This window comes from Cryptomeria japonica, chromosome 3 (genome assembly GCF_030272615.1).
Source record: "Cryptomeria japonica chromosome 3, Sugi_1.0, whole genome shotgun sequence".
NCBI lineage: Eukaryota > Viridiplantae > Streptophyta > Pinopsida > Cupressales > Cupressaceae > Cryptomeria > Cryptomeria japonica.
In genome coordinates this window covers 750,859,193-750,881,666 of record NC_081407.1, presented here as the reverse complement: position 1 = coordinate 750,881,666, position 22,474 = coordinate 750,859,193, and the positions used below count along the sequence as shown (strand labels likewise).

General features: G+C 34.2%; 2 protein-coding genes across 2 annotated transcripts; both read left to right on the top strand.

The window, feature by feature from the left end:
* The first annotated feature begins 10,370 nt into the window (after window positions 1-10,370).
* Window positions 10,371-12,024, top strand: LOC131037007 (LRR receptor-like serine/threonine-protein kinase RGI1). Its single transcript, XM_057969031.2, has one exon. It carries the CDS (start codon window positions 10,471-10,473, stop codon window positions 12,022-12,024), a length of 1,554 nt encoding a protein of 517 aa, XP_057825014.2. The 5' UTR covers window positions 10,371-10,470.
* Window positions 12,025-12,046: 22 nt separating this feature from the next.
* LOC131037011 (putative leucine-rich repeat receptor-like serine/threonine-protein kinase At2g24130) lies at window positions 12,047-14,178 on the top strand. The gene is made up of 2 exons (XM_057969034.2): window positions 12,047-13,400; window positions 13,486-14,178. The coding sequence occupies exons 1-2, from the start codon at window positions 12,047-12,049 to the stop codon at window positions 13,920-13,922; spliced, it is 1,791 nt and encodes a 596-aa protein (XP_057825017.1). The 3' UTR covers window positions 13,923-14,178.
* The last annotated feature ends 8,296 nt before the right edge of the window (window positions 14,179-22,474 follow it).

Genomic DNA, 22,474 nt, shown 5'->3' with positions numbered 1-22,474 from the left:
ATATACATGAAAAGACCCACTTAACCCAACTACGGAAAAACCCAAACCGATACAAGACCGCCACCAGGGACTGCCAATTCACACGATCATAAGCTTGAAGCATGTCTAGTTTAAGAATCATTGCTAGGACCTTTTGTTGAGATATGGAGTGCAGGATTTTATGAGCTACAATGGCACCTTCAGAAGTTTCCCATCCAGGCACAAACCCACCTTGCTCCAAGGAAATTATCCGAGGAAGGAGTTTAGACAGCCTAACCGAGATTGCCTTAGTAAAGATTTTATATAAGGTGGTACACAAGGCAATTGGACGAAAGTCCAAAAAAGAGGTGGGGTTATCTACTTTCGGAATAATAGCAATAAGAGTAGTATTAATTTCTCTTAGTATCGACCTATTCCTTCTAGACTCCTCCAAGGCTTGTAGCACATCTTTTCCTATAAAGTCCCAACATTTCTGAAAGAATAAGGCCGTAAATCCATCTGGTCCTGGTACCTTTTCTGGACTCATGGAAAAGACTATGTCTTTCAATTCAGCCAATGAAAATGGGGCCATAAGCATCCTAATGTCCTCTTGAGAGACTAAAGGGGGAATCGAGTTTACAAACTCATCATCAACCACCACCGGCTCTGCTGAAAGAAGAGACTTAAACAACCCAATAGCTTCGGTGACTATATCATCCTCCTCTATCAGAGTATTACCATTAGATTCAATAATACAAGAGATTCGATTGCGAAGTCTCTTGAGCTTAGAAGAGGAATGAAAGAATTTGGTATTTCGATCGCCTTCAGAAAGCCAAAGATCCCTAGACTTTTGTCTCTAATAAGATTCTTCCCTAGCCAAGGTCTCACTCAACTGCATGTTTAACAATTTTATCTTATCGTACATTGCAGAAGACATACCTGAAGCAACAATACTTTCATTAAGTTGCTCAGTTTCCTCCTGAATCCTGGCCTTTTCACCAAAAATATTCTTAAAATGCAACACATTCCAATCCTTTATCCTTAACTTTAAAAAACCCAATTTCTTAACAAGTTGAAACATCCGAGACCCAGGAAAAAATGGAGCTGAATTCCACCAATATCTTAAGTAAGGCAAAAATGATTGATCCCTAAACCACATTGGCTCAAACTTGAAAGGTAACTTTCTAGGAGCCCTATCCTTGAAAATATTAAATTGTATAGGGAAATGATCAGAACCAGAAAAGGGGAGGATTGAGGACACAAAATCCTATCCTGAATTGAACCAATTATCCAAAACCAGAAAACAATCCAACCTTTCTGAGATCTAACAAAAGTCCCTTCGCATATTAGTCCATGTAAATGAACCATTGAGAGGTTTACAATCAACCAAATTCAAGGAATGAATGAAGCTGCAAAAGTCTGACATAGCATGTTTATTCAGGATGATTCCCCTAACCTTTTCATCCATACTAGTAATTGCATTAAAGTCTCTCCCAAAGATCAAAAAAACATTCCGCAGAGGAGTAGCAAGAGAAACCAAGAAGTTCCAAAGTGTTCTTTTTTCTAGAACCCTGGAAGGACCATAAATATTGAATAACCAAAATTTTAAATTTGATGCCCTGCTCTTAATTAGCCCAAGCATCCAATTAGATGAGGAAGCAATTAATGAGAAATGTATAGCAGAATCTCTCCAAAGAACTACTAGCCCACTTGAAGCACCTGAAGAGGGAGATGGGCAAAAATTCCATGCTTTCCAAGAAGAAAATAACCTATCAGCCGAATACAGATTTAGCTTAGTTTCTTGTAGCAACACCAAATCACACTTCATTAAGTCCAATTGTGACATAATCAAGCGTCGTTTGTTAGGGTGTTTAAGCCCCTCACATTCCAGGATATAATCCTCATTGGTCCTGAGGGGAAGCATCAGCTCCCCTCGAAACATTCAAAGAAACTAGAGAAACCAATCCTACCGAAAAAACCTTATGCAGACTTCGTTTAGTGGCAAAGGCTCTTGTGAGAGGTAGACTAAAGGGTTTCTTTGATCTTTTCTTTCTAGAAGTCTCCAAAGAAGAAAGAATAGTTGATTGGATTCCCGCATCAATTTCTAGTTTAGTCTTAGTATGCTTGGGCTTGCGACCCCTTTTCCCTAGAGTAGACAAGGCTGAGGTAGGGAGAAGTGGGGTTTGTACCAAAGGAAGCCCAAGAGTAACCGCCACAAGTGCCTTATCTACCCTAACCTCCTCCTTCTCTAAGACTAAGGGAGCCAAGGATGACACAAGACCTAAAGCCACCAAAGCCTTATCCATATTGAGAAGCTCAAAAGAATTATTGATGGGAAAAGTAGCCAAGTCATTCTCCAAAGTACCCAGATCAACCGAGATCAAAGAAATTACCTTATTAGATAAAGGAGAATCAAGAGAAACCTTATTAGGATTAACAATTTCCTGTACTTGAGCAATGAGATGCTCATCTGGAATAACATCAACTTCCACTGGTTTGTCACTATTTATCAAAACCTCAAGGATTTCTGATGTAGCTTGTAATAAAAAACCCACATCTGAAATAATATCAACACCCATGTCCTTATGTAGAACATCAAGGATTCGTGACTCAACCCCTAACACATTACCCAACTCAACCATGGGCTTGGAAGACAGGCCCGAGGTTAAAGTGTTATTAGGATTTTTCAGAGGAGAGGCATTCGACCGCCCAATCCTCGGGGAAGGAACATAATTTTTAGGAGCCACTGCTAAAACCTTAGAAGTGAAGGTCTTCTTCACGGGGGAAGAAGGATTAACAACAGCACCAACCAATTGGACTTTATTCCAAGCAAAAGTGTCCACATTCTCATCAAAAGGAGACTCAACTCCCCCTAAACCAAAACGAATGGATTTCATATGAAAAGATATATATTCTTATTAAGATCTGATTGGAAAATAAATTTCTATTTTTCCCTACCTCTTCCATTGATCAGTATATCTTTCGGAAAAAATCCCATGCCAATTCATAAAAAGGAAATGAAGTTGTGGTTTTTCAAGGTTGCACCATTGGTAGAGATTCATGTTCGAATCATCGAGTAACACAATACAAATGCATAAATGTATAAAATAATATGCAATGCTTGTGTGCTAATTTAATCGAGCAACATTGTTTCTTTGACATGGAACTAATTTTAATATATAAAAATGTAAAAACTAATGAATGTGAATTAATAGAAATCTAAGCTCTATAAAATATATTTACAATATAAAATAGTTTTAAAATCTATCAATGTTATCAATTTAAGAAATTGATTACATGATCTAATTAAAATAAATAAATTTAATATTATAATAACTAAAATATTATTATTCTTTAAGTTTTTTTTAATTTGTCTAAACTTAATTGTCATTATCCACAAATTCAGTACTTTTTCTATTCATACAAAAATAATAAATCATTCAGTTTTATTAATTATTTTAATTAATCATTACAAAGAATTAAAAAATTTAGATAATTTTTTTTAATAATTTACCTTTAATTTTTATTTTAATATAAAAAATTCAAATTTCCTAAAAAGAAAATCTTTAATCTAAAAATGGGAGTTGTTTGTAATGCCCCCATAATATCAAGGTAAAGTATTTAGTCTTAGAGACTTATTCACGTGATTCCAAAGGAAGATATCAAGGAATTTCACACCATTGGCCGAAGATGATGAGGTGGTAGGCAAAGAGGCCCCCAAGGATACAGCTGGCTTATGCACAAAGAAAAACACTATTTTAATTAAAATTGATTAGAATAATAATTCAGGCTGCATATCAATTTCTGTTTCTTTTCCTTCAAAGGTTAAGCTGCGATTGCCTTTAATATCTGATATAATAGTGAGTTCTTTATTTATTCAAAAGTCAAGTCATTAAATTCAAAATATGTTAAATATTAAATCTCATGTTTAATATTTCATATGAAAAGTCAGTTTAGAAAGGTAGGGAGCAAATGGAATGGAATATACTAGTATACTTAAATTTAAAACAATTTATGTATAAGATGCAGAGAGATATTTAAAAAGATGTATTAATCACATTGTTATATATAAATAAGTTTTGTTTAGAAATACTATCTTAAAAAGATTTAAAACATTATTTGAATATATATGAACAAAATTTTTATAATAAAAATCCTTGGATCTCAACACCAATTTTCAATCCTAAAAAACTACCAATAAATCATTAGAAACTACCAATTTTGAATACAAGTGCATATAATTCAGACATATCAAACCTGATGAGAGAATTTTCACCTCGGAATGAAAAGCTTACAGTTAAAAGCAGTCATATATTATATTGGATAGATCAATCCCTTTAAGTATGGTTTAATAGGAAATCTTGATGAATTGAATTTCAGAACAGGAACTCATAATTACTAAAACCAAAAAAGGTTGCACAAAATAGTGCTATCAGAATCTGTTTTTTTATTGCAATGACAAGTTGACAAGTAAATTTGAGGCTAACTCCCATGATCCTTATCACATTTGAAGGTTTGACAAAACTAGGCTTAAGGTATTGGCAATGTGTGATTTTGGAGTCTTAGAAACGAGGGCCAAACAGAAGTGGAGGAAAATAAAACATTATTTCATAAAATAAAAAATTAATTTTTGGTGTAAGAATTTTGTAGGTCAATAGACTCCAAGCTTCTGTCTATTTATGGTTAAGAAGCACCTGAAGAAATATATGGCATGATTTGAATCGAAGGTTTGCATGGGAGCTCATTTATATGAGTAAATGTCAAACGGTCTTTTTTCTGGGTTGGCTAGACATTTGCTGTACAGAGGAGTTCCAACTACAAGCAAGCATTTAAATTGCTTTACCTGAAATCGATTGGTGCTGGGAAAGAAAATTAACAATTGTGCTCAACAAACTACCAAAAACATATACAAATTGAATCATCATTTTTACCCATTTACTATCTTCTATATGATGGTGCCCTACCTTACATTATTTCCTAAACCAATTCAAATATTGAGCAGCCTATATAGATATATATATAGTTAAAATTTTGCATCACGAATGGTGCTTTCTGAAACAATTCTCACTTGTTTTCTACAGAAAAAATGAACTAAGAGTGCAGCAAACACAGTTATAAAAGCTAATGCGACCCCTTGTCTCAGTATAAGCAAGCTCATACTAGAGCAAGCTATTGGAAGTGTTACCTCACTGGTGGAGAGTCATTCTTGACGGCTCCATATGCCAATTTTTCTGCAACTCGTCCAGAACAGCCTACCCGCCCATGTAAACACAGAAGTGCTCGAAGGCGAACTTGAAGTAGGGTTTCATCTAGAAATCCTTTCAGCCAATCAAGTTCCCAGGAAAAGAAGCTTCTCGGACAGGGGCGATCAAGGTACACTCCTCATGCGAAATATTGAAGTAGAATTTGCCCTGTACACCATAGGTGACAAGTATTGAAGCCCCTGAACCATTACGTTTCATATGCACGAGCTTATGCACAGGTGAGCGACTGTCATTTTAATTGCAAAGAATAAAAATGTACACGGATTCCTCAACTGCGCTGCGGCTATAGACAGCCTCTCGGCATAATCAAAGTGCAGGGCAAAAATGTAAGAGCTTTGGTGAAATATTTCATAAGAGTGTGAAATCTTTTCTAATGAAAAAGTTATAGTGGACAATGAAAATATTTCAATCTAAATATTAGTGTGAAAATGTTGCATGGCATACAAGATAAATATATAGATATATGGAGAAATGCTATTTGCTTTTATCTCTCACCATGACAAGGGCAAGGGTGACATTGCAATTTTAATGCATCATAAATGGTGAAAGAAAGTTGAAAATCATGCTGCCTCCCCTTGCAATAGCCTAGTCTGGGTGGTGTTTAACAATGCAGGAGAAAAATTTGGCATATGCTTTCTTTATACCTCAAATGACTATAGGGAAAGGACGAATCTTTGGAACTAGATGGACACAAAGCTTCCTAGTGTCCTATGGGTTTGCATCAGAGACTATAACATGATTGTGATAAGAACATAAGAAGCATGGGAAAGAGGCTTTGTGGAAAGGTGATGAATTGCTTTTCTCGTCCAAATTGAAGCGGTCTCTCTTGATTGACCCCTTTTGCAATGAAGAAAGGCTCTTTTAGATCCATTTGGTATACATGGTGTAACATCCAGGCTCAGGCTAACAGAGTTTATTGAAAACTTGATAGAGTATACGCAAATAAAAGTTATACGTCCTTCAAGGCTCTTGATGATGCTAATGTCGTCTTTGTTGGTCCATCGTTCATGTCAGACCATTCTCCCATTGTGACTTCTATCTATTGGAATAATGTATCATCCCCTTAAAAGATTGCCCCTAGGCATGGCCTCTTCAAACTAAATACTACCCTCTCTACTTAAAGATGGGGATAGCTCAAGAGCCATTAGAGCAACCAATACTATCACTAAAGCCCTCAACAAGAGTAAGATTCATATTCAAGTTTCGGATTCTTTTAATAAATTTTGGAGGAAAATTTTTCCAAATTATGGCCAAAAAGAAAGCTTTAGATAGGAATATGATTGATAATTTATTGAGTCAAAAGCTCCTTTTTCTGGAAAGTCAAGTACAAGTTAGCAATCTCGACCCTCTTGTAGGAGCCAGACTGGTCAGGACTAGGACTTTTCCTAGGAAAATTCAAAACAAGAAATTCTAATGATAGAAAGTTAGGGCCAAAATGAATTGGTTGAAAGAGAGCGACAAGGGCTCTAGATATTTCTTTAACCTTATTAAATTTAAGCAAAAAAGGGAAGTCATTGACCCTATAAATCATGATGGTCAAAGCTCTAGTCATCTTGTCTTTTTGAAGATGGCTTTTTTAGGAGTTCTTTCAAAATCTTTTTCACCTCAGAGTAGGATGGCAAGAGCTAAGAGGCTAAGGAATTTTGTTTGAAAATTATCCCCAAGAAAGATACAGATCTGGATGCAATTTTTTTGGATATGGACATCTCAATTCAAGAGATTGAAACGCTACTAGATCCCTAGGCAATGGAAAATCTCTCAATTTTGATGGTCTTTCTCTTGAATTTTGTACAAGAAAAATATTTATTGGATTTCTTATAAGCTTATAGATCTCTACAATGTTGCATTCTCCTACAAATCCCTAGGAGAAAATATTAACAAAGGGATCATAAACCTCAGCTTGAAGGAGGGACACAAGACTCAAATTAGGAACTAAAGGCCTATAACATTGTTAAATGTTTCATATAAGATATTAGCTTAAAGAAGCTGGCTAGAAGGCTCACTAGGATACTGGGGAAAGTTGTCTCACTGACTGAAAGTTAGTTCATTAAGGGGAGTTACATTTTTGAAATTTTTTTCACCAATTGGGAAAGCATCCACTAGGCTAGGCAGGAGAATTAGAATGCAACCATGATTCTTTAATATTTTAAGAAGGCATATGATCATATATAATGGTCTTTTGTGCTAGACATATTTACATGCCTTTTGATTTCCTCCTAAATTTTGCATGTGGATTAGTACTTTTTTTAAAGACTCATCAAATGCCATTTATATTAATGGAGACTTGTTAGAGCCTATTAATTTGCATATATCTATTAGGCAAGGATGTTCTACTACTACAGATACATTGCACTATATCTTTAGAACTAATCTAATCTCCCTACGATTAAAGGGCATCACACTTCCTAATAAAGAGCAACTTCTTAATGCCCAATTTGTTGATGATACAACACTCTTTTTTGACCTTTTTAAAGATAATTTAAACAACACCATGAATAGACAAAAATAATTGTGAGGCCTTTGGGTCTAAGGTGGCACCCCACAAATCCATACTTATAGGTTGGATTGATGACCCTCCTAACTAGTTTTCTTCCAAAGGGTGGGGGTGGTCTAATCCCCATAAAGTGGTTAGGTATCAATAGGCCTAGCTACAAACTCTTGCGAGAGTTGGGCACAATGATTGATTATTTTTCTTTTCGTTATTGATATGATTAGATACTTGATAGAATGAGGAAATTCAAGAACTAGATGTAATGATGTAAATTTGACAATAGTTAGCATGAACAATAATCTAAAAATTACAAATGCAAAGTTTGAGATTAATCTAGAAATAGGAAATAGAAAGGAACATGTCTCTATAATTTGAGCCTCAAAGTGCTAGACCATGGGGCTAAGAATAGTTGTCTTGGAGGTGTCTAATGCAAATATTATGAATAGATTCTGAGATAGGATTTTGTAGAGATTATCTCTATGAACATCTATTAGAAAAGTGTCAGTCTATGGGGCTAAGCCATAGACTCCATGCTTTCTTGCTATTTCAAAGTTTGAATCTCTTTGTCTTAGTCTACACTTTATGAATCTATAATCCTTCTTTGTAAGATTTGAATCCTAGGCACAAAAGAGAGATAAAATAGTGTTGGGAAATATAGGGTTTTTTCTTATTCAAACCCCATGTTGGAAGTAGCATTACAACAATGAGGACTATGAAAAGAGAGCTCACCCCTAGTAAGGCATAAGGCTAAAGCTGAAATGAAATTTTGAAATAGAAATTTTGAACTAAAAGGATTATACCTTTGATTGGTGATGCAATTTTATTTGGGAAAGTCATAAAAGTGTTGATACAATAACGTGATAAATCATAAGAAAATATTGATCATGAACACATACTTAAAGACAACTTGTTGTAGCTTGATGCTCTGTGCTTAGATCTTCTCTTGAAGGAATAAGGAAAGGTTGAAAATGAAATTTCTGGAGGATAAAATTAATTAAGGATTATGGATTTATATAGGGTTCTCAAGGTATTTTCACATTTAGGCCAATTTCCAATGGTCATATCAATTTATCAGGATTGGATCACAAATGGTAGAAATAGGTACTCCCACAAGTTCAAATTTGGGCTCTTTTGGGAGGGACTATGGCACCTAGCACCATAGGCCATCCAAAAAAGGGTGGAACAAAGACAAGTTTAGAGTGCACCTTCATTTAGTTGCACTTACTACATTTGTATATCCATCTTATTCTTTTGAGATTCTTTTGCTATACGACCTTTCATAGAGCATACTTTACACACATTTAGTTTTGCTAATTTCAAATTTTGTCTCCATATACTTTGCTCAACTCTAATTTTAATTTATTTTGGTAAAGGCCATAGAGGTTGCATGTTGAAAAAGATTCAATAATACATCTTGTAATCACTGTCTTCCAAATTTGCATCTATCATTATAAATGATCCAAGTTGGTTCTCTATGAATTCTATTGTTCCCAATGATCCTAATTGGTTCTGAATGAATTCTATGGTTGCCAATCCCAAAGATTTAAGGGAATACTGTATAATCATATTCAAATTGTGACATAAATAGATTTCCTATTTTAGAGAGTGAAAATTTGCTTCCTAATCCTTGATAAAGAAACCTATGCCTCTCATCATATATGATACCTGATTTAAAATTTCCCACTTGATGCTCTGAAAAGGACATACCAATAGAAAGAAACCATTCGGTAGGGTTCTAATTTTGACATCTTTGCTCAATATGAATCTCATTCATTCCTCAATTTGGTTTTTCCAAGGCAATCCACTGCCTACTTAACAAAGAAAGAAAGCTCCTTTAGCTTAGAATTAGATATATGTAGTTTATCTTCTTCAAGAAAAAGTAGTTTCTCAATAAATAAAACAATTTTTAAGTAAATTTAAATGGTTTTTCAAATAAATAAAATATAAACAATGTAAAAATCTAAAATAATTCTTAAATAGTTATATAACAAGTAAAAAAATATTTCGGTAAATAAATTCATGATTGGTCTATGGCTTTTTCTTAGATAATGTATTAAAGATATCTTTACTAGTTTTCATCCAACACCACACTATTTTGATCATGTTTGTTTATTGATTCTCCATAACCCAAAATATTAATTATCAAAATAAATATACATATTGTAAATAAATATACATATTGTGGCTGCTCCAACTTTTTTTATTTCATGATATATGAGTGAAAATTTGAATTCCTCAAATATTTTCAACAATTCCCAACAACTTATTGACATATTATTGATTTTCTAATTTAAATTTTATCTATTTTCAATAAAATTGATGGTGACTAAAGAGTCCCCTCTATTATTTAACTATTTAATATAATTTATACAAATGAAATGTTTAAAAGTTAAAACATAATTTTTAAATAATATTAATGAAATATTATGACGTATACTTTATTATACACTCCTTAGTAGTCATAAAAGAGGATATTGATAATCTAAGCATACTTTATTAATAACTTATGCTTTGAATACTATATATTGTGTGTGAGAAAAAAAAATACAAAATTTAATATTTTTCACATAATATTAAATACTAGAATAATAATATATGACAGGCCACATATTGACATAACTCTACGCTTTGAGGACATCCACTCCTTTACCATCCAATCTCAAAGTATTAAAACACAAAGCCTCAATTTATTTATTCCTCCATTCCCATTCTATCCTATTCATTCCTGTGCTTCCCACTGCCCCAGCTTGGTCTACCATGGCTCCTCTTTGGTTCTACTCTTTCATCATGCTCTTCATCTTTTCAATCTCCGCTCTTCCTCACTCTCTCAATACCTCTCAACAGCAACAATTGCTCCTGCAATTCAAAACGGCTATTTCCAACAACAACAGCTCTTCACTGCCAGATTGGACTCCCCTTCACCCCCTCTGTAATTGGTCTGCCGTTACCTGCGATCCCTCTTTCCACTCCGTCGTCGCCCTCAACTTATCCCACATGAACTTACACGGCACCATCTCTCCTCTGCTCGGGAATCTCTCCTCTGTTCAATCCCTCGATCTCTCCAACAATGCCCTCACTTCTACCATTCCACCTCAACTCGCCCAACTTACCCATCTGCAGGTACTCTTGCTCTACAACAATCAATTGCAAGGAACCATTCCGCCCGCTCTCTCCGCTTGCCGCAGTTTGTATGTCCTGGCGCTCTCCTATAACCAACTGCATGGCAGCATTCCGCCTGAGCTGAGTCTCCTTACAAGATTGAAGTTCCTCGCCTTGGGAGGAAACAATCTCACAGGTGTCATTCTCCCTTCTTTCAAAAATCTGTCCACTTTAGTTAAGTTGTATGTGGGAGAAAATGATCTGACGGGCACCATTCCCAGCTCTTTAGGAAATCTGTCTTCCTTGACCTATTTATATTTGGCAGAAAACGATCTTCATGGCCCCATTCCCCCTGAACTGGGCATGCTCACTCACCTGCAGATACTTTGTCTTTTTACAAATAACTTATCAGGCACCATTCCCAGCTCTTTAGGAAATCTGTCTTCCTTGACCAATTTAGGTTCGGCAGAAAACGATCTTCATGGCCCCATTCCCCCTGAATTGGGCACGCTCACTCACCTCCAGACTCTTCACCTTTGGGGAAATAACTTATCAGGTGCCATTCCCTATTCTTTAACAAATCTCTCGAAATTGAGAGACTTAGGTTTAACTCTAAACCAGCTGAGTGGACATATTCCACGGGAAATCGGTACCAAGCTCTCCAATTTGCAATTACTCGGTTTAATGGGAAATCAGCTTAGTGGAAAAATACCAAACTCTCTTGGAAATTGTTCCAACCTCACAGGGCTTACTTTAGCTAAAAACCAGCTCAGTGGAATAGTGCCAATGGAGCTGGGCAAATTGAACCTCCTTACCCGGCTTCACCTACATACCAATCAACTTGTTAGTGATAGCAGCAACACATTGTCTTTTCTAACTTCTCTTACAAATTGCTCCCACTTGCAAGAAATAAAAGTGTCGGATAATCATCTCACTGGTATATTGCCCCCATCCATAGGCCAACTGTCTTCCAATCTCCAATTCTTGGAATTATCAAACAACATGATAAGCGGAAGCATACCACAACAGATTGCCAATCTAACAAACTTAACCTACTTGAGCTTAAGCGATAATCTTTTGAGTGGCAATATTCCATCTGGAATTAAAAGATTCCAGAAGTTGGAAAGATTGTATTTGGGTGGGAACAAATTAGAAGGAAGCATTCCAAGTGAGATAGGTCAAATGCAACATCTCGGACTCCTAAAATCTTAGTCACAACGGGCTATCTGGGAAAATGCCTTATTCTCTTTGTAGCCCCCAACAGCTAAGACGTCTTTTACTTCAGCACAACAACTTGTCAGGGGAGATCCCTGTTGTTTTAGCAGGATGTCAAAATTTAGAGCTCATTGACTTATCTTACAATAAATTAGGTGGAAGGATACCTCCTGATTTCATTGCCAGCCTCAAAAATCTGGTTTTCTACCTCAACCTTTCGTGGAATTCTCTGGAAGGGTCTTTGCCACTAGAGATGAGTAAAATTGCAATGGCTCAAGCCATAGACATCTCTGGAAATCGGCTTACTGGGCTGATTCCGATTTCTCTTGGAGACTGCACAGCATTAGAGCATCTAAATCTTTCCCACAATGCCTTTGAAGGTGCAATTCCAGATTCGCTCTCCAAGTTACAAAATCTCCTAGAAATGGATCTTTCTACCAATTCTTTATCAGGTTCAATACCAATGTCCCTTGAAAGACTAAAAGTACTTCAATACATGAATGTTTCATTCAATAATTTGTCGGGGCAGATTCCGAAAGGAGGGTTGTTTCCAAATAGAACTGTTATAGAATTGTTTATGGGAAACCCTGGCCTCTGTGGACCAGCGAATTATTCATTGCCTCCATGCCTAAAGAAGAGTCAAGAAAAGCATTCACTGCTTAAAAAAATAGTCTTATCAGTTGTTGGAACTATTGCGTTTATATTGTGCTCCTTCCTCTTACTAATTTTATGGAAATATAAACTTTCAAGCCAACTATTCCATCCCTCAAACTTTATTTTTCGAAGGCTTAGCTATCCCAAATTTTCTTATCAAGATCTTGTCACAGCAACAGCCGAATTTGATGAGTCAAACTTGCTTGGAGTGGGTAACTTCGGATCAGTCTACAAAGGAATTTTGAGGGATGGTAAGATAGTTGCAATCAAGGCTCTTAATTTGCAGAATGAAGAAGCTCATAAGAGCTTCGACACAGAATGCAAAGTATTAGGGAGGATTCGGCACCGTAACCTGATCAAAATCATAAGTGCATTTTCCTACTCTGGCTTCAAAGGTCTGGTTCTTCAATTTGCATCTAATGGGAGCTTGGAGAAACATTTGCACCCTGCAAGAGATGATCAGGAATTTTGTAAATTGGGATTGGAGGACTGTTTGAGCATTGCTGTGGATGTTGCCCATGGCATGGAGTATTTACATCATGATTGTCCTTTGCAAATTGTGCACTGTGATTTAAAACCTAGCAATGTGCTCCTGGACGCCAACATGACGGCCCTTGTGACTGATTTTGGTATATGCCGTTTGATTACTCCAAATTCCATAGATTCATTTAGTGCTGCAACATTTGCACTCAAAGGATCTATTGGCTATATTGCTCCAGGTAATTTATTTGAGATCTTCTATATTGTCATTATCATTTCCTTTTAATAGCTTTTCTAATTTTTCATGAATGAAATTGATTACAGAGTATGGATTGTGGGGGGGTGTTTCCACAAAGGGAGATGTTTACAGCTATGGAATTCTGATACTAGAGATGGTTACAAGGAAGAGGCCAAGTGATGACATGTTTGTGGGAGACATGAACTTGCAGAAGTGGGTAAGGTCAGCTTTTCCAGACAGACTAGCAGATATTGTTCATAGTGGGCTATTGAGAGATATGAATGAAAGCATGGAAGACAATAGATGTCTTCTTTCATTCATTCATGTTGGTTTGCTTTGTAGCAGTGAATCACCAAGAGAACGACCTTCCATGAGAGATGTAGCCAGGTTCTTGGAGAGTCTCAAGACATCTTCCATGGGGGGTGTAGTTGCTTCAAATTTAACAGCCACCATATCAGACCTCCTGCGCAATACCAATCGCGCAGAAACATTGGCATCTGACAGTCAAAGTTCTACATTTTAGATATTTATAAGCTCAATTAGTAAGTTTTAGTCCTTTTATGTTTGGTAGTTTCAAGTTTGTTTCTTTCAATGTAAAATCTTTCCTAGGATAAATTCTAGTTCTTTCGAGTCTGCGAGGTGTTCCAATTCATGAATAAGCATTATACTACTAGGATAATGTTGTCTATATAAACTTTCTGAAATACTGTAAAACGTGTAATATATTGTTGTATTCAAATCACTCTCTCTCATAATAGGCTATCAGGCCATGTTTAACATTCTTGGTTTTGTATAAAATTCAATGTTTGCATATTTCCACCTACAAAATTAATACAAAACTGATGTTTCGTCCAATATCAACCAAGTCCCAATGGATATTTATTTAGAAGAATCAAATTATTGTTTAAATTGTGACTTAAGATTATTTTTATTTACATTTGCAACTATCTTTTTATGTTCAGACTTACTAGATCTTCGAAACAGATAAGCACTTTGGATACAATAGTCATTTTTTCTGAAATTTTTTCTTTGTGTTATTGGAAGGACAGATTCCACTCGTGATAAAGAAAACATATTAAGAAGTAGAAATAACAATTACAAGTTTTCAAGCTTCAAACGACCAATCCAACTGCTATACAGTTAGACGTCAAGGATACGTTCTAAACAGTTGATTATTCTTCGTATTTTCATTGCACGTTTGGGTTCTGGCTGTATTGTATTCTAAATTAATGTTGTGAGCTTAATAACAAATAATATTATTTGCACTTACGTTCATGTGAAGGAGTTTGTAGTTTTAACACTCTTAAATAAGATTATAATTAATAAAATGTATTGATATATAATTTATTTTAATTTTAAAAATATTAAAAATTAAATAGTTAAGTAATTTGTATTAATAAAGAAAATATTGAATAAGGAAGATGTATTAGTTGTTGTATTAATTTTAATTTAGAAGTTTATAATCTTATTGAAATTGTAGATATATAATAATGGTCCTTTTTATTGCAAATTTTTCTTTGTTTAGATCTTCCTTAATAGTTAGTGACATTTTAATTTCTTTATATTATCTACCTTAACTTTTTTTAATGCATCCTCTCTCTATTTTTTTTTGAAAATTTTTATGCTTTCTATGCTTTCTTTTTTCCTCTTTATTTTCTTTGTTTATAAATATTTTCACTTTTCTTTATATTTCTGAGTCCCAGTTTCCTATCTTCTTCTTTTATTAATTCTATATATATATATATATATATGCGCCCCTTCTTTGTTTCCGTTTTATTTTATCCTATATTGTTTTTATTTATTCTATTCTTCTATTCCTTCTATTTTTTTTGTTTCTAATAATATATATATTTTAGTTTATGTATGTGCATGTGCACACACACATAAAATAAATATTTATGCAATTTTTCTAAATTTAATTATATTGTAGAATTTATTTTTTTACATATTTATATGAGTTATTTTTATTTTTTTTTCAGTATATTAAAATTTGAATATTATTCATTTCCACACATGATGCCTATTGTGTGTGTATCTAGTTGGTGAGGATTGAGGTGGTGTTATAGGTTTTCGATGTTGGATTAACGACATATTGACCTAATATGCAAGGAAATTTTCTCAATTTATCTCTCGTAACTACTAATTAATTTAGTAGTTTCTCTCAAAGATGGCTCAATGTAATATTTAATTGGCTAAAGGATATTTTTTATAACAAGCATACAATATTGTTAGACATTATAACTTCTAATTCATATTAATGTGTCCTAAAAATGTATCGTATGTCACAACCCTCCTTGATCACTTTTTGATTTGATACAATTCTATTATATTTTTGGTTGAGCTATTAAAAATGATTGAATAAATATTATAAAAGAATAAAAATGGAGAGACACACACACACTTGGAGAATATAATTCAAAAGGCATTATTTTTATTTTTATTTATTTTTCCCACTCCCAATTATGGCACATGTTGTAGGAGGAATTAGAAGCTTCTAAAGGAATCTTCAATGCCTTGCATGTAACTCCCCCACTAGGTTTTTTATCAATTTGCATGAGACCAATATTGGAAAAGAATCCCATTCTTAATTAATATCTCTAGATAGTGGAATTAAGGGATTTTTCCTATATACTGTATGCAAGTTCTCAAAAAAGGGAGTTGATTATGTTTTGAAGAAATTTTCCAAGTTTCCTTGTTGTTGATAGTAGGATCTCTTTGGTAGTCTCATTTTCGTTGTAGGAATGTTAAGTTGTTCTTGAAGATTTCTCTCAAGTTGAAAGGAAGGATCTAAAAGGGATAGCTAGAAGATTGGAGAGGATTCAACATCGAGCTTCGATAAGCCAGGTTCTTTTCTTTTATCATCTCTCATTTACATATGAGAAATTTGTGTTATCAAAAATATATAGCTTCTAAATTATTAGATTGTAAATCTTTTCTTCTTATTTAGGGATAAATATTGATAAAAGTATTTTTCATACAATGAATGTAAAAGATAGCTTTATCATTTATTTAATTTTTCTTTAGAAAATATATATATGATCTTGCTTTTGCTTTTCCAAAAGATTTTTTTTGATATGTGCAAAACTCTTAAATTTATTTTTCTGAGATTAAAACTCTTCTCTGTGTATGAATCTTGTTCCTTATTATTTCTTCTCTTAAATTCATTTCTCTCACTCTTTGAATGGAAATCTGAATGTAAATCTCATTCTTTAATTAAATCTTACTTCCCTGTGGAAAATCTCGCCTCTATGTGAATACAAGTCGATATTCTGTATATGAAGTTATTAAAATATTTTTCCTTTGAGTATAAACCCATTTCTCTCTCTGAAAGTAGATTGGATCATAAATCTTAATTCGCTTAATTTAATTCATCCTCCTCTAAGAGCAGTCTTACTTCTCTGTGAACAAAAAACGTCTGGAAATAAAATATAAACTTCACTGTATCCTCTATGGAAATAAAATATAAATCCCTCCCTATGAATATTAGCTCCTAAAAATCTTTCTTTGAAAGCTTTGTTTATCTCAGCATAATCATCTACCTATCTCTGTGATAATTTGGTTACCTGTACATTGCTGAGACAAATTTATTTCTCTATATTATTTCATTCTCGTAATTAAATTCTTATTTCTTTTTTGTCATTAACATTTCTTTTCCTTATGCACGTATCTTTATATATATTTCTCCCTTATATTATAAAATAACCTGGAATGAAAAAAAGAAGGAATAAAAACCCATATATATATATATATATATATATATATACACATTTACGTTTCGCAAAAATTTCAAACTTAACGAAAAAAATATATACTCAAGTTGATGCGCAGCATTACCGAAAAGGTATACATGTCGGTCAGCGCATGGGGGGGAGGGGCGGCGGTTTATTAAACCGCCGGGGAGTGGTACCCTCCACTACCCCCTGCGGTCACTGCTATGACAGTGGCCACAAAGGGAGTGGAGGGGACCACAGCTGTCCCCTCATCACTGCGGACCTGTACCCACAGGTCCACAGTGGTGATGGGACCCGTGGGCCCCACTCCCCAGTAACCCCATTAAATATTAAAAGCAAAGTTTTGCTTATTATTATTTTTGTTAATTAGATATTTTTTTATATATATTAAATTAAAATTTAAAAATTGTTAATAATTGCTTAGTTAAATTTTAAGTTTAATTGTTATAAATTTTAAGTTAGTAAAATTAAACTTAGGAAAATTTATAAGCAATTAGGATCATGGTGTAGTGAGTTTGTAATTTTTAAATTTATGTGTATAATTGAAATCTCTCAACCCATTGGAGATTTATTGGGTTACTTAGTCGATAATTTTCAGATTCATTTAAAACAATTAAGTCATAATATTATGATTTGATCCAAAAATGCCCAAAGTCTAAACTAATTGTTCATTTTGAACTAGTAATGCTATAATTAAATTGTTCTTGTGATAGAAGTAAACATTGCTTTATTTTGCATGTAAATGACACTAATTTTACATCATCGAATCACTTATGTATTAATTTGCATTCATGATCAAGTTACATTTCCATCATTTTCATGCAAATTACACGTTTTAATATGTGAGTTCATAATTGTCATTATCGTGCAATCATATATTAAATAGTTTAGTTGTAGAAGAATGGTAATTCTATCAAGTGGTAATTGAATGCCATCGAAGTAGTTATTTCTATTAATTAAACTTCACAATTGTGTACATTCAATTCATAGTTGTTTTCAAGTATGATGTTTTTCATAGCTTCTTAGTTAGAAAACTAAATAAAGGAAGTCGAAAAACCAAAACCTAGCAGCATTTGGTATATACAGTGCCTCTGGGTCACGCTTACAGGTAGTGCCGTCGTGTTGAACTACTACACTTAACACCTAATAAAGTTGCGTCAACGATGTTTGTGGCATCGTCCCTATAAATCATCGGGGAGTAATAAGGGACACTTGGAAGTTAAAATCCAAGGGGCGGGTTATCCCCCTTGGATCGATAATCTAATAAGATAATCCTTAAATAATTTTACATCCGCTGAGTTAAACCATAGTAAACCCCCTTAAGGTTGATTGAGTGAAATTCTTTTATGAAATTGATATAATCTTGAAGAGTTGTTGATGATTGACAATTTGGTCAAGGGTGACACTTATGATAGGTATTAGGATCTAGTTGTTTAGGCCCCAAGCAATAGGCCATCTTCAGCCTTTACTTAAGTGCTACCACCATGGGTAGCAACTGTAGAGAAACTATCTGGGACATTGACCCTAGAAAGGGTTGTGTACCCAATAATTAGTTTACAACAAACCATAGAGTAGAAAATAGAACTATATACTTTACGCCTTGATCCCGTGCCAAAACGGGTATGTAGGCAGTCTTGGGACGGAGTTGTCCCTAGTACTCAGGCGTTCGTGGGTGGGGTCTAGTTTGGTAAGAAGAAGGATTGAGTAAGAATCCTAATTTGAAAGATAAGTATAATAAAAGGGGAAAAATAATTCAATGCATACTCGGAAGGAATCCCATATGGATTCGCTTGACTTCCTAAGGCTTTAAGCCAAATTCTGAGGCAGAAATCAAGCTTGTGTAATGTTATTTAAATTACTCCTAAGGACGATGACCTTGGTGCACTCCTATTAGAAGAATGTAGTACTTAGTAAGTGGCTCAGGACCCGAATGGTCCCGATGAGTCTAATTCTTTGGCCAAAGCACCTCCTATCCCAATTGGATAGATGCCTACCCCGTATGGGTAGATGCCTATCCCATATTGGATAGATGAAACCTCCTGCTCTGTATGGACAGATGCCTAACCCGTATGGTTAGATGCTCATCCTAGATGGACGAATGCCTAATCCAAATAGATGGAAGACCATAGTATGCGATTGAATCAAACACAAATGATTAAAGTAAAAAAAAAAAAAAAAGTGGTCAAAATTTGTTGGGTTATTACACCGTAGGTTACATTTCTAGTAGACATTAAAAAAATCAAACCTAGAATTCTCTTTGTATTTCAAGAAAATTGAGCTCGAAAAGTAAATGGAAATTATATTAAATGATAATATCCTTGTCTCTCATTGTATTGAGCAAGGTTTGTGGAAATGAATCCCTTCATTAATCTATGACAAGATTTTTCTGCAAATAAATTTAAATCTAATGTTAAATTATTATATCTAAATTAAAAAAACACATAAACAGACAAAAATAAGAGCCTTTTTCATATTTGAAATATTTTTCATAATTTTTGTTCTTTAAATATTATAAAAACTATCTCATATTCACCAATGGCAGAGGTGGAGCGGAGCAGAGCAGGGTGAAGATTCTTGAGGTGAAACCATGGTTGCAACGAAGACTTTAGGCAACAAGGAAGAAGATTTCAAGCACAACAACGTATAAAAGGACATCGAAAACACCTGCTTGATAGAGGAAACTTTAGAAAGCTTGGAAGAGTCACTTAATGTAAGGGGAAGACAATTGTTAGAAAAAGGAGATTTAGAAAGACTAGTCAAGGTCACAAACCCTTCTATAGTTTGAAGAATTTAGCAACCTTTCTAAATAATATTCCAATTTTTTCCACTTTGGCCTTCTGAGATTTTAGTAAATCTTCCCTTCTCGAAGAAGGCATGGCCTCCAAAATATTGGGATTTAAAAAAAAAGAAGAAACAAAGCCATGAAGACTTTGTATGGGAATAGGAATAAGGAATTCGAGAAGGAATTGATGAATTTTCATCCTCCTCTTGTCTCTATAAGTTTAGGAGATCAAGTGACTTCAACTTTCAACTCTCCTTTTCAAATAACATCCCATTATTTCATAAGTCTCTTTTAAATCCTCTGAGTAGTTTAGGAGTGAGGGAAAGAAATCTTGGGAGAAGATTCAATATGGGATTCAAAAGAGGTAACCAATCCTAGATTTTCAAAAGGTATGGGTTCAGAAGGATCAAACTTTTATAATAGAGAAAGTAGTAGAAGAAACATCCCAAATAGAGATCCTCCACTCAGCTATAAATTCTCCCTTGGACAAAAAAGAAGATTAAAATAGCTCACAAATTGAAGTCCCGAATCTTCATTCAAGTGAGGAGGTGTCAATGGAGTAAGTGACAAGGATTCTAAAAATTAGGAAGGAATTGAGCAACACCTTCTTAAAAGAAACTCTATCTTCTCAGATTCTAGATCTCCCACAATGAGCTATAATATGTAAGTTTTGAAAAATCCTTATTGATAAAAAATGTTTATTTAAATGGGTACATGCGAATTGGTCTAGAGTATCAAATGTTTTCCTAATAGAACAATGGAATGGCTTCTTTGTCACTCTATTTGAATACAAAGAGAGCATAGATTCTTTTTTTCAAACCAAGCATTGGTTTTATAATAGTTTAGGTCTTCACATGCAAGATTGGCATATAAAATTTAATCCAATTTCAACCCTTCTAAAATTCATCTCTATGTGGGTCTAGTTGCATAATCTACCACTTGAATATAGGGAGATTGAGATTCTAGAATCTATTAGAAATAGACTAAGTATCTTCATAAAAAATGATTTAATCTATTATGAGAACCCAAATCTTCCAATTTGTTTATGTTTTCTTATGAACACTACTAGAGTTTTCCCCTCATATTTACAAATCCATTCTAGGTATGGATGTTGGAATCAAAAACTAATTTATGAAGAGCCTTCTTTGTTAATGGTCTATGCCACTTGTTGGATCACCCTTCTTCATCTTTCATTGATATTTATTGTTCTAGCAGTCATGACCATTATGATCTAGACCCCATTATTCCCCTTTTCCTTGTCCAAATATTTTCTACTTTTGAAAGGATAGCAATGTCATATCTTTTCCCAGAAAAAGATACAATAATATTCCCCACAAAAAGCCAAGGGGATTTAGTAAAGACAACCCGAGGATGGCCTCTATGAGTAAAGATTCATTAGGTTTGAATGTTTCAATGAAAGACATAGAGTTATTTGTCCAAGCATGCTATTAAGAAGCTCAAGACATGCTCATTAAGGAGTTGGTAGACCAAGAGCTAGGACAAGACATGGAAAATGAAGATCAAAGTATTGGATTCCATGTAGTTAAAGAAATAAATCTAGAGTGTCCCTATGAGGTCCCTTTCATTCTGATTCAAAAAATCCAATGGAAAAGGAAGGAAATTCTCCATATTGTCAATCTCGGTGATGTATTGAAAATTATTAATCTACCTCTTTCATCTTATTTGAATAAGTGGAAATCTACAAGGATCTAGTATACGGTAATAGGGACAGCAAGGGTTCACCAAATAAGATGATTGATATCTTAATTGATAAATAGAACTTACCTATAAGTCCGGAAGGTGCAATTTGGAACCTAGATCACCTTGAGATTAAGGGACTAAAATTTATGATTGATGCAAGAAATTGTCTTGTGGAGGCAAAAGGTCATAAACTTTGAGGGAGTAAGGATTATAAAGAATTTGAGATATTTTTAGATAGATTTCGCGGAAAGAAGGGTTTCAAATATAGTTATGAAGGCTTTTAGTCAAATGTATGTTGAGGAAATTTAAGATAGACCTATAGAAGATTTGACAGAGCATATTTCATAAAAAGATAAGGAAAACAATTTCCCTTCTAAAACTTCTGAAATGGGATTGATAGGGAATTATTTCTCTAGCCAACTAAAGGCAAAAAGAGGTAGACCATTAGAATGGTCAAAGAAGTAGAAGCGGAAGCAATGTATTGTAGAAAATTTACAATCAATATCAGTTCAAAGCCTAAAAATAGATAAATTAATATCTCTTAGGTTATTCAATTTTTTTTTTGAAAGGATCTTAGTCTATGCCAATTAGGATGCTTGAATCCTCATCTTCTTGTGATATTGCAATGAGGAAAGAGAATAAACATCGATCGATTTATTATTTAAAGGAAAAGGAAACATGGGATTTCAAGGGTTGTGGTGATCATTTAGTTCAAAAAAAATTCTCATTGAGATCATAGGGAGTTAGAGTTACCAGAGGAAGAGATTTTGATTCTAATGGAGCTTGCAGTAGTTTGTAATTTTTGAGATATGTCAGATCCTCAACCTATAGAAAGTGAAGACTCTTAGAAGGAAAAATAAT

Coding starts and splice junctions, on each gene's coding strand:
- LOC131037011 (XM_057969034.2), top strand. CDS start 12,047: ATGCCTTATTCTCTTTGTAGCCCCCAACAGCTAAGACGTCTTTTACTT. Junction 13,401..13,485: donor TATTGGCTATATTGCTCCAG/GTAATTTATTTG, acceptor AATTGATTACAG/AGTATGGATTGTGGGGGGGT.
- LOC131037007 (XM_057969031.2), top strand. CDS start 10,471: ATGGCTCCTCTTTGGTTCTACTCTTTCATCATGCTCTTCATCTTTTCA.